Raw genomic sequence first — 13,111 nt, forward strand, 5'->3', positions numbered from 1 at the left:
TGTTTCCTCCACGTTGGAATATAAGTTCTATAAAGGCAGTGCCTTACAAATGTCGATTCATTTTTTAAAAATTTTATTTTTAATTGGAGGATAATTGCTTTACAATGTGTTAGTTTCTGCTGCACACCAATGTGAATCAGCCATAAGTATACATAAGTCCCCTCCTTCCCACCTCCCACCCCTCAAGGTTGTCACTGTGAGAACGCTGGTTGAGCTCCCTGTGTCATACAGCAATTTCCCACTCGCTATCTATTTCACCTTTGGTGGCATATATGTTTCAATGTTACTCTCAGTTGGTCCCACCCTCTCCTTTTCCCTCTGTGTCCACAAGTGTGTTGGCTATGTCTGTGTCTCTGTTCTTGCCTTGTGAGTAGGTTCATCAGCACCATTTCTCTAGATTCCATATACATGTATACGATATTTGTTTTTCTCTTTCTGATGAAATTCACTCTGTATAATAGGCTCTAGGTTTATTCATTTACCTCACTAGAACTGACAAACGTTGATTCATTTAATCCACATAGCAATCAGTTATAATGATGGCCATCACCCCTTTCCAGGTGAGGAAGTAGAGACACAGACAGGACAAGCAACGTGCCCAGTTGCAGAGGCAGGATGTGCTGGGAAGTTGCAGAGGCAGGATGTGCTGGGAAGTTGCAGAGGCAGGATGTGCTGGGAAGTTGCAGAGGCAGGATGTGCTGGGAAGTTGCAGAGGCAGGATGTGCTGGGAAGTTGCAGAGGCAGGATGTGCTGGGAAGTTGCAGAGGCAGGATTGAAACCCAGGCAGTGCGACTCTCAGCCACCAAGCCCCTCTAACCAATCTATTCACTGCTGGGCCTTGGCTCAGATGGTGCCCTAGCCTCTTTGTAGGTGCTTTGTAAAGAATGAGTCCATGAATGAATAAACACTGCAATTATTCCATGAAGGAGTGGCTCCTACGGGCAAAGTGATCCCGAATGGGGGACCCCTGTTGTCCCCTCCTATGCTGCCCCACCCACCTGGCTCCCACCCCCAGTGGGGGCTACGGCGGTCAAGGTTAGTGAAGGGAACAAATCTGCCCTCATCTTAAAGGTGCTCCCTTCTGCCCATGGCTGCCAGGAAGGATCAGATCTGTGGCCGAGACCCACACTTGGCACAGCTTGGGTCCCATGCCTCTACCCTGTCTGGTGCCCTCCACAGGTCCCTGGAGAGCCTACTGGTGGGGCCTGGTGGGGGGGGTGTCCCATTTTGACAGCGGGGTGGGTCTACTGGAGGGGGTCCTGGCCCCTAGCATCCTCTCATAAGGCACCGGCCCTAGAAGCACCAGTCAGGAACAGCCAGAGCTCCCCGGGGGCAGCCACATCCATGAAGCAATTCCTTCGAGGAAAATTACTCAGGCAGCCATTTATTAAAACACAACTGCTCCCGAGGAGGCCTTTCGGCAGTGGAAATACCAAATAGCTTTGAAGCACCAGCCATCCCTGAAACCAAGGAAGCAGGCTTCTAGGCACTATCTGACTTTTAATCTGCCTGCTCTTTCCCCATCTGGAAGGGCTAATGAAATGTTACACCGCGAGGAAACAAGGAAATAAGCAGCTGCAAAGGTGAGGGACACACACTTAATTTCTTGCCTGGGTCTGCTATTTGCATAAGCCTCAAGGGAATAACCTGTAGAGGAAAGAGAAGGAAAATAACAAGATCTCTGCGTCTCCTGGGCCAGGCCCTGTGCTTGGAGAGCCATGACTTCTCACGTTTAACCCTCGTCGGCAGCCCCGGGAGAAACACTTTACTGCTGTCTCCCTGGCAGAGGCCACTGGTGCGCCCCACGTCTGTGACCCCCTTTTTCTTGGGGTTCATAGTGGGACAACACCACCTGTTCCTGCATGATTCTACTTGCGGCTTCGGAGTGATTTGGGTCCCCCCAGAACTACGTGGTTATGAGCTGGACTGCCTTCTCCCCTTGTCCCTGTCCTTGTCAGGGCAGGATAAGGACCCAGCGTTAGAGACATACCATGGAAGGAGCCTGGGTTCCTGCCGGGGTCACCAAGCAAAGCTTCTTCCTGGAGACCCAATCCAACTGTGACCAAGAGAGAAAGAAGCTTCTATGGGATTAAGCCACTATGATTTGGGGGCTGGTCAGGCATCAGCCTGCCCTAATGCAATCTTAACTTTACAGGTGAGGAAACAAAGGCTCAGAGAATTGAAAGAGACTTGCCCCAGGTTCCCAAGAGCCTGGATCCAGCCAAGCAGGAGCTGTTAATTAGTTTGATGCATGCGCGCTAAGTCGCTTCAGTTGTGTCCAACTCTTTGTGACCCCATGGACTGTAGCCCACCAGGTTCCTCTGTCCATGAGAGTCTCCAGACAAGAATACTGGAGGGTGTTGCCATGCCCTTCTCCAGGGGATCTTCCTGACCCAGGGGTCAAATCTGTGTCTCCTGCGGCTCCTGCATTGCAGGTGGATTCTCTACCTCTGAGCTACTGGGGAAGCCCATTAACTAGTCTAGTTAACACTAACTTGACCTGGTTCCTCCCCAAGGTATCCCTGGTGAGAGGCCTAGGAAGCTTCTTTGAGCCCACCTTCCAGGTTCAACTCCCAGTTCTGAGGCAGAGTCCCTGAGGATCCTGGCAGGAGACTGTCCCTGGGACATGGTCCCTACCCTGCCTCCATCCTGGGGAGGGAAGGCAGGAAGGAAACAGGCTGCACCCTGGCTTCCCCAGGACCCTCTTCTTCCAAATGCCGGCAAGCCCTGTGCATGGCACGTGCTTTGTAGGAAAGGTCAGCTCCAGAAAGCAAGACTTGGCAAATCTCCTAATAGCCAAACCCTGAGTAGCCCTCCCCATCAGAGCACAGGTGCCTCATGGAAACAGAAGGAGATCACGTCGGCAGAGTAGGAGTGCCTCCCCTGCAGACCTGATTATAGCCGACGGGCCCTACTGTCTGCAGGAACACCCCTGGGTATGCATGCCTCCAGACAACTGGCTCTATTGAGGCTGAAGTATGTACCCTAGATGCCCATTAGATTTTTGTTCCTTAATGAATGTGGTGTATGCTAAATTGTTTCAGTCGTCTCCGACTCTTTGCGACACTATGGACTGTAGCCTGCCAGTCTCCTCTGTTCATTGGATTCTCCAGGCAAGAATACTGGAGGGGGTTGCCAAACATGTGCACAGAAAAAGATGCGACTGAAGGATGGAAAAAGGACTAACTGACCAGGGAAGGAGCATTATCTGAATTCAGAGAGGCTATTTTAAACCAGATTAAAGGGATGGAAATTAAAACAGAGCAAAGCAGAACACTGCCTGGCCCTGGTTGAGCTTTTCAGGCTCCTTAGTGCTGCTGCCCAAGGCCACCAGCATGGCGACATTATTGACAACACACGGCCCACACCCCAACCACTCCCAGGGGTGCTAATTACTTGCCAGGATTAATTCTTCAGTTTACTAGACAGTTCCCACAGCCGTGCCAGAAACAAGAGCTCTGGATGGAAGGTACACCTACTGTTTCCCAGGAGCTAGACTTTGGGCCAAAACCCACACCTCCTTTAGCACAAGGAAAAAAAAAAAAAAAAAAACCACCAGCTCTGCTGCTATCTGCTGGGAGCACCAATTATGTGAATTTTTTTTGGCTTGGACTTTCTTAGAAAAACACATTGTATAGGAAAAACTCTGATTTTTTTTCCCAGATAGAGGTAAACCTAGTTCTTCCCTACTGTGGGTCTTTATCCTGTGGGTCTCCTGTACTTTTACATAGAGTACTTACTTCTGACACTGCTGGTCACCAAATGTGTGGGGTTTATCCCCCACAAGTCTCCAACAGCAGCCAGGTGTCTTATTGTTCAACTCAGTTCCGACACTGTCTACCTTGAGATAGACTTAAGTCTCATAGGTTAAGCGTTTGGTCCTACAAGACTGACCTCCCACCCCCAGTTTAGATGCCAGCTGCAAGTACAGGTCATCACCTGTGCTTCTGACTGACCAGCAATGGATGGAGTTTCCCATGACCTTCTCCTTGGGCTTGATTAATTTTCTAGAGCAGCCCACTGACCTTAGGAAAACACTCATTTCTACTCACCAGTTTATTTAAGGACACGATAAAGGCTATAGATGAACAGCCACATGATACTGTTACAGGGGGAGGTCTGGGAGGCTCCCCATGGAGCTGGGGTGCAGTCCCCTTCAGGTGGGGATGTGCTTGCCCACCTGAAAGCTCCCCAAATGATGTATGATTGGGGTTTTATGGAGGCTTCCTCATATAAGCATGATCAATTATTAGCTCCTCTTCCTTCTCAAGGGAATGAGGGGTAGGGCTGAAAATTCCAAGCTTCTATTCATGTGGCTCGATCTTTCCACTGACCAGTCCTCATCCAGGAGCCCACCCAGAGTTGCCCTCTAGAACAGAAGACCCTCCTATCACCCAGGAAATTACAGGGGTTTCAGGAGCCCTGTGTTGGGAACAGAGGCCAATGACCTGTATTAGAACAAGAGATGCTCCTAGTGTTCTTACCTCTTAGGAAATTCCAAGGGTTTCAGGAGCTCTGTGCCAGGAACTGGGGGCAGAGACCAATACACACCTTCTTGTGTAAGAAAGGTGAAGATACAGCGTCTGAGACCAGGATTCTGGGGAGAGTTGCTGCCTCAGATGCTGGAAGAACCCTGCATGACTGGCCAGCTCCTGTCTTATTCTCCCTCTAAAACAGAAGATGCGCAGACGGCTGTCAAGACTTTCAGCCCCTCAGCCAGCCCTGGCTGGCACTCAGCCAGGGGCTATGAGGGGTACAGAGATGCTCTCAAGAAGCCCCCATCTGGAGGGGCTGGACCAGTTCTCAAGGGGATCTTAGACCAGCAGACAGAGGGTGGTGCTTCTGCCGGACATGAGTGTGAAACCTGTTGAGTTTCAGAACGTGGTGTTCTCCCCTGGCCTTTCACACAGCATTAGCTAATTATGTATGAATCCATCCATTCATCCCTTCACTCATCCTCCATCCTTTGATTTCTTTATCTATCCATTAATGCATCAACTCTTTGTTGAGTGTCTGTTTAGATGTTTGCCAGGCATCATAAAGATGACTGTCAAGTGAAGAAGGGGAGATAGGTTCTGAGCAGAGTTCAGTAGTGAATTTTGTTGTCTGATATCCATTTTCCACCTTCAGGTGGTAATAGATTTCCCATGTGGAGCCCATTAGATATGGTTTGGGTGTTCTGACCCACCACTGGGGTGAGCACATGACCAGGCCAGTGTATTCTATCCTCCCGGCCATGATTGCTGACTCAGGGTCCATCTGTCCAAACAGACCCAAATATCTTAGATCTGCTGTGTGAACTCAGAAACCTGCGGCCTCTCTTTCCTGGGAATCCTGAAGAGTATGGTGGTTGTGAGCTGGGACAGCTCCCGGCTACCTCTCCCCATCATGGGGAGGAAGCAGTGTGCACAGTGGAGAATGAAGCCAGCCACAGAGAGAAGCAGAGATGAGAGCCTGACGAGAGTTCTGATATTATGTGAACTCCTGGGTCTTGCTGTGATGGAACCTGGTGCTGAAATTTTCAGTTACAAGAGCCGACACATTCCCATTTTTGCTTAGATTAGTTTGAGTTGGGAGCCTGTCTGCTGCAGTCAAAGGGGTTCTAATGTGCCCTTATATGTTCTCAGTAGAACTAAACTCTGGGCTGCTCCAGGTGAGGTTTGGGATATAAGGAAACTTCCTTGCGAGGATCTTTCGGAGGATTCAGAGGGAAGGAGAGGGAAATAAAGGTGCTCAAGATGAAAGAATAGTGTAGACCAGCACTGTCCAACAGAATTTTCTGCAATGATGGAAGCGTTCTATAATCTGTGTTATCCAACATGGCAACCACTAGCCGAGTATGGCTACTGAGTACTTGAAAACTGGCCACTGTGACTGAGGCACTGATTTGAAAATTAAAAAAAAGAATGCATTTGGGTGCATCCGGTCTCAGTTGTGGCCCTCAGTGTCTTTGCTGCGTCACGTGGGGTCTTTTATTGTGGCACCAGGGCTCAGCAGCTGAGGCCTCAGTGGTTGTGGCACGTGGGCTCTCTGGTTGTGGCTCATGGGCTTAGATGCTCCACAGCATGTGAGATCTTAGTTCCTCCATCAGGGATCAATAACCTCAGATATGCAGATGACACCACCCTTACGGCAGAAAGCAAAGAAGGACTAAAGAGCCTCTTGATGAAAGTGAAAGAGGAGAGTGAAAAAGTTGGCTTAAAACTCAACATTCGGAAAACTAAGATCATGGCATCTGGTCCCATCACTTCATGGGAAATAGATGGGGAAACAATGGAAACAGTGAGAGACTTTATTTCTTTTTTGGGCTCCAAAATCACTGCAGATGGTGACTGCAGCCATGAAATTAAGATGCTTGCTCCTTGGCAGAAAAGCTATGACCAACCTAGACAACATATTAAAAAGCAGAGGCATTACTTTTCCAACAAAGGTTCATCTAGTCAAGGCTATGGTTTTTCCAGTGGTCATGTATGGATGTGAGAGTTGGACTATAAAGAAAGCTGGGCACCAAAGAATTGATGGTTTTGAACTGTGTTGTTGGAGAAGACTCTTGAGAGTCCCTTGAACTGCAAGAAGATCCAATTAGTCTATCCTAAAGGAAATCAGTCCTGAATATTCATTGGAAGGACTGATGCTGAAGCTGAAACTCCAATACTTTGGCCACCTGATGCGAAGAACTGACTCACTAGAAAAGACCCTGATGCTGGGAAAGACTGAAGGCAGGAGGAGAAGGGGATGACAGAGGATGAGATGGTTGGATGGCATCACTGACTCAATGGACATGAGTTTGAGTAAGTTGAGGAAGTTGGTGATGCACAGGGAGGCCTGGTGTGCTGCCGTCCATGGGGTTGCAAAGAGTCAGACATGACTAAGCGACTGAAATGAACTGAACTGAACTGATCAGGGATCAAACCCACGTCCCCTACAATTGTAAGGTGAATTCTTAAGCACCAGAGATGTATCTTAAATTTTATTTAACTTGAATTTAAAGAGTGTATTGCTTATGGCTATTGTATGGGACAGCACAGCTGTGGTCTCTGGGGAGGAAGAATGAGGAAGAGGAAGCAGTTCCAAGGGACTGGAGGTAGATATGAGGGAGACAGAGTGGAGGGTGGAAAGCTAGAAACAGGCATGCGAATAGCCCAGGGGAGGACCCATGAGAGGATGGGGGCTAAGCTTTAGCAGAGGAGTCAGGGAGGTGCTGCAGTGAGCAGTGACAAAGCAGGGGAGACATCAGAGCTGGTGTCCAGGACCGGGGGATGGCGAGATCCTTCACTGAAGTGAGGAATGCAGAAGAGGATGGAGGTTTTTCAGGGAAGTGAGGATTTGGGCTTGCGATCTATGGACTCTCAGGTGGGAGGACATCAGGCTGAGGGTCGTTTAATAGAAAGTTGGAGATTGGAGACATGTTTTTGGAGTCATTAGGGTTTAGGGAGTAACTGGTTAAATTGTAGAAATATTAAAAATATAGACGGCTAGAACTATGGAGAATATGCTCATTAAGAGGTCAGAAGAAAGAGAGAAAAAGGAAGAGATTTAGGAAATAACCAGCAGGAGGTGGAATAAGTGTGGTGTAGCACACCATCACATCACACTCACTGGGATTACCGGTGAAAGTCTTACTTTTCTGATGTCCAGACACATTTTGAGATAACTGAAATTGAGTCCTTTCAATCTTGAACAAGAATAAAATATTTTAGCCATTGTAAAGAAAAAGTATTCTGAAACACACTACATACTTCCCAATAAGCTGAACAGAACTGGACATAACAGAAACACCAGACTATTCAACAGCATCATGTTTAGGACTAAAAGACTCTGCCATGGGACCCGGCGCCCTCACACTGATGGGTCCATACTGCAGTATCTCCTTAACGGTCCACACGGACTTCCAGAGTCTTCCAGTTGCTTCATCTCTGATTGGGCTTCTCTGGCATAGTGGTAAAGAATCCGCATGCCAATGCAGGAGATGCAGGAGACCTGCGTTCCGTCCCTGGGGTGGGAAGATCCCCTGGAGAAGGAAATGGCAACCCACTCTAGGATTCTTGCCTGGAAAATCCCATGGACAGAGAAGCCTGGCGGGCTATACAGTCCATGGCATTGCAAAGAGCTGGAAATGATTGAGCACACATCTCTGATTAGCTTCTAGCAAACATTTCTTGCTTCTGTTATCTTTCCAACTTCTCTTCCTTACTCTTGCCAGATTGGGAATCTGCAACATTTGCTTTGAAATTTGAATGCAAATAATCAATCTTACAATCAATGTATATATTTTTAAAGAACAGTTTGAATTAAAGCCCTAGGGATGGCTGAAGAACAAAAGGAACAGATTTGGGCGCACATATTTGTTGATCCCTGCTTGCTTTGTCAACTCTTCAGAGCTGCTTTCTGGCTTTTTCTCAATCTAGGCTCTGGGCAGGAGGCTTCCTGATAAGAGAGAATTGGTGGAAAAAGCCGAGGCCCTGACAATCTTGCCACTGAGGGCCTCTTATTCTGATAGAGAACAGTGGTGCACACTGTCATATTGTCACAAATGTGGAGGACAGACACTGCGCAGTAGAGCAAGGCAAGCTACAGCCCAGGCAACTCACAAAGTGATGCATCTCACAAAGTGTCCCCCCTCCACAAACCAGAGATCATTTCTCACCCCAGTCCCTTAAAGCCATGGGCATTCTCTTCCCAGTGTCTGGGACGAGAATGTACCTTTCAGATGTGACCTCAGCTTCCTGCGGGCCAGAGAGAGCCACGGATCTGGGTAGCAAGGAGCTGACTAAGGGTGATGCATAACCTATTTGTTGGGGGTCTTAGCCAAAAGGTTTTAGACCTCTTGGTAAAAAAAAAAAAAAAAAAGATAACATGGAATAAGAATGGAGCCAAGCAGATAGGATGCAGAATTAGGAACTCCAGCTTGGCACACCCAACCACTAGCCTCCTTGCAGGTGAGCTGACCTTCAGCGTCTTTATCTCCCCAAGTGTGGTCCTAGGACCAACAGCACCAGCATCACTTGTTAGTAATGCAGAATGCAGTGAGGACCGCAGCCTACTGAATCAGAATCCGCCCTTTAACAAGTCCTCAGGAGTACTGACTGCATCCTGAGAGTGCTGCCTTACCCAGCCCAGAGTCCATTTAGGTGGTCAAAGAACTGAATGGAGAGTCAGGAGAAACCTGGGTCCCAGCCCTAGTTCTGCCACTTATGGGCAGTGTAAATTTGCACAAGTCCTTTCTCCTTTCTGGTCTCTGTTTTCCTAAATGCTATTTGGGGTCCAGTCCAATGGGCTCAGCATCACACTTGTGTTCTAACATCAAAGCGAGACCTGTAGGTACCCTTTGTGTCAACAGAGGCACTTTGATTTACAGACCAGGGCCTCCTCCTGCCTCATGGATATGTCATCATGGGGTTTGGGAAGCATTTCTTACTGTCACAAAGGCTATGGCGTAAATCCTGACATCCTCCGGACACATTCCAAAGCTTCCATCAGTCCCTGAATATTGAACTGAGCCAGCGTCATTAGAGTTCAGCCCTTCTACCTGATCAGGGGTGTATGTAGGGGCTGGGCTGGCTTGACACCTTCCATTCCAGCTTCCCCTCAACGTGCAGTTTCCTGGAGGTGCTGCTACTGCTGCTAAGTCGCTTCAGTCGTGTCTGACTCTGTGTGATCCCATAGATGGCAGCCCACCAGGCTCCTCTGTCCCTGGGATTCTCCAGGCAAGAACACTGGAGTGGGTTGCCATTTCCTTCTCCAATGCATGAAAGTGAAAAGTGAAAGTGAAAAGTGAAAGTGAAGTCACTCAGTCGTGTCCAACTCTTCGCAATCCCATGGACTGCAGCCTACCAGGCTCCTCCATCCATGGGATTTTCCAGGCAAGAGTACTGGAGTGGGGTGCCATTGCCTTCTCTGTTCCTGGAGGTGGCCAATCCCCAAATGCCCAGAATCCCAACAAGAAGGCCATGGATCATCCCTTCCCAAATACCCAGATGGGGTATCCTGCTTCCTTCAGTCCCTGTAGTTCTGTGCGCTGAACTCTGCTGACAAATGAATCCTGGTATATTTTATAGTTAAAACAACTCTGCATTCCAAGCACTAATGCAGCTGACATAATATTGGTTACGAGTGGTTTAAGAGGATGCCTCCTCTTGATCTGCTATAGGTGAGTGTGTGTGTGTGTGTTAAATTGTATTCCACATAAAGTATCATAGACTCCATGTTTCTGCCCACTGCAGGAATCTAAAGCTCAAAGCCAACTGAGAAGTGACTCTTCCTTCCTAAAGGACTTTAAATGCCCTTCCCTTCTCAAAGGCATGATGCAGAGGGCAAAGGAGGGAAAGCAGACCACCCTCTCCTCGAGTCCACTGAGTGTTCACTGAGGCTGCAGGCTGCCCACGGGTCCAGGTGCGCATGGACGGCACCCACAGGGCCCTCAGAACAAATGCAGAAGCAGATCGCAGAAAAGTGATCACAGGGTGAGGCTGGTGTGGGTCGGGGAGTGACACATACTCCTCCAGGCTTTGCAGAGAACAGGAGCCCAGCAGACAAAGGGGAGGCCAGGCAGGTCCAGATAGTCGTTCCCACCGTCCCTGGAGAAGGGTGTGTGTGTGGGTGTGTCTGTGTGTGTGTGAGTGTATGTGTCTGTGTGTGTGTATGTGAGACAGTGTATGTGTGTCTGAGTGTGTATGTCTGTGTGTGTGTGCACGTATGTGAGAGAGTATGTGTATGTGTGTGTGTGTCTGTGAGTTTTTGTGTGTGTATATGAGAGAGTGTGTGTCAGTGTGTGTGTGTATGTGAGTGTGTCAGTGTGTGTCTGTGACTGTGTGTGTGTCTGTGAGTTTGTGTGTGTGTATGTGAGAGTGTGTGTCAGTGTGTGTGTATCTGTGTGTGTATGTGAGTGTGTCAGTGTCTGTGTGTGTCTGTGAGTGTGTGTGTGTCTGTGAGTTTGTGTGTGTGTATGTGAGAGAGAGTGTGTGTCAGTGTGTGCGTGTCTGTGTGTCATTGTGTGTCTGTGTGAGTGTGTATGTCTGTGAGTGTGTGTTTATGTGCATATGTATGTGTCAGTGTGTATGTGTGTGTGTCTGTGAGTTTGTGTGTGTGTGTGAGACAGTGTGTGTCAGTGTGTGCGTGTGTGTCTGTGAGTGTGTGTGTCTGTGAGTGTGTGTGTGTGTATCTGTGTGTGGAGTGTTTTAGTTTCCGCTAAATCATCAGGCAGGAGGAGAGCCTCGAAGTTTTGTCTCAGTGTCGCCATCCTTGTTTACCCCGTGCAGTGGGTATTTATTTATATCAATCCAGAGTAAACAGCATACGGCTTCTTTCCACCCAGGGGACTCAGGCATTTTGGACAAATCCTCCCTTTGTTCCCCTCAAGGCCTGACTAGAGAATCAGGGCTCCACATTCCGGGTGAGTTTTGCAAACAAAGAGGTCAGCAGCTCATGCAGGATGCCGCTGCGAGGAGATGGTCTCTCCTGGAAGAATGCAAAGTGTGAGCTCTGACTGAGTTTGAGGTGGTGACGGCTGCAGGGTTATGACATTCATGGGACAACTCCAATCTGGCCCTCCAGGCAGAGGCGGGAAGCCGGCCTCCTGAAGTCCTCAGCCGGTGGCAGTCTGCGGCCCGGCTCCCTACTGTGACAAGTGCTGAGTGTCACTCCACATTACAGGCCAGGACCCAACCGCCCTGACAGCCAGGCTCCTTCCATTGAGTGTGTTCTAATTTCTGCAGCTGGGGGCCCCCTGGGTTTCGAGGACCGGGTCACCTCAATTACAGAGCTGGGGGTTTCCGGAGTGATAAAGGAAAATTTACCCCTCAGCTGTCAGGTTGGGGCTGGGTGTTGCCTGAGAGAGTCAAGAGAAAATCAACTTAACCCAGGGGTGTGAGCCTGTCGTCTCGACAAAGGCACCCCGGCTTGTCACTCAGAGGGTGTGCGCCTGAGTTTTAAGAAAGGGGTAGGCGTCAGATGGCCTGTTTCCTGCTGCTCCGTTTTCAGGATCAGAAATGCAATCATCAGCGAAGCATTGCCTCTGAAATCTCAGATATCGAAATTTGTGGGTTCAGAAGGCAGGTGTAGGCCTTGGATTGTTGTTGTTCTTAAAAGATATTCTTTATCATGGTAGAATATACAGGATAAAATTGACCATTTTAAGTGTGTTCTTCAATGGTATTACATACTTTCACACTGTTGTGTGACCATCACCACGATCCATCTCCAGAATGCTTTCCAACTCCAACTAGAATTCTGCACCCATTAAACTCGAACTCCCTGTTTCCCCCTCTCTCCAACCTCTTGTAATCACCCTTCCTCCTTTCTGTCTCTATGAATTTAGCTACTCTATGTCCTTCCTATAAGTGAAGTCCTTTCATATTTGTCCTTTGAGGTCTGGTTCATTTAGCATTATGCCTTCAAGGCTCACCATTGTTGTAGTATTGTTGCTAAGTTGCTGAGTTGTGTACAACTCTTTTGTGACCCCCACAGACCATTGCCTGCCAGGCTCCTCTGTCCATGGGATTTTCCAGGCAAGAATGTTGGAGTGGGTGGCTATTTCCTTCTCCAGGGGATCTTGCCGACCCAGGGGTGGAACCCTCGTCTCCTGCATTGGCAGGCAGATTCTTTACCACCGAGCTACCTGGGAAGCCTATGTTATAGCATAGATCCATGAATATAGGAATTCCTTCTCATTAAAGGTTGAATACTATTCCTCTGCGTGTACATACCACATTTTGTGTATCCATTCATCCATCCATGGACACTTGGGTTGCTTCCACTTTTTGGCTATTGTGAACAATGCAGCTATAAACATGGGTGTGGGAATATCCATTGGAGGTGCCTTTGGATTCACAATAATGTTAACTCTTCTTCCTCTGATGGGAGGTGTGAGACTCCAGTTTGGGATTGAGTGAGGCTGCAAAGCTGAGAGCTAGTGTTTGGCAGTTCTTTGGTGGCAGGCAGATTGGGGTGAGGTCCAGGGGAGAGGGCGGGGAGGTACCCATGCACTGAGGCTGAGCTCCGGACTGAAAGGGTGACAGTCTCACAGAGGCAGAGGCTGTTCTGTTCCTTTCCTCCCAGAGCAATCCCAGGACCTCCCGGCTTTAGCCACAAGTCTCAAAAAAGAATAGGACTT

The 13,111-nt window shown here is 48.6% G+C and overlaps 1 protein-coding gene across 7 annotated transcripts in view; it reads right to left on the reverse strand.

Annotated features, from left to right (window-relative positions):
• Positions 1-13,111, reverse strand: part of KLHL29 (kelch like family member 29) — a 240,826-nt gene that overhangs the window by 166,464 nt on the left and 61,251 nt on the right. For 4 of the 7 annotated variants that reach the window (XM_052648417.1, XM_052648418.1, XM_052648421.1 and 1 more), the window contains exon 2: positions 1,991-2,056. The exons of the other annotated variants lie outside the window; for them this stretch is intronic. In XM_052648417.1, the coding sequence (XP_052504377.1) occupies positions 1,991-1,993 (3 nt within the window). In that variant the 5' untranslated portion in view covers positions 1,994-2,056. The remainder of the gene's footprint in view (positions 1-1,990; positions 2,057-13,111) is intronic. 7 annotated transcript variants of the gene reach the window in all.

Source organism: Budorcas taxicolor, chromosome 11, assembly GCF_023091745.1.
Source record: "Budorcas taxicolor isolate Tak-1 chromosome 11, Takin1.1, whole genome shotgun sequence".
In the NCBI taxonomy this organism is placed as follows: Eukaryota; Metazoa; Chordata; class Mammalia; order Artiodactyla; family Bovidae; genus Budorcas; species Budorcas taxicolor.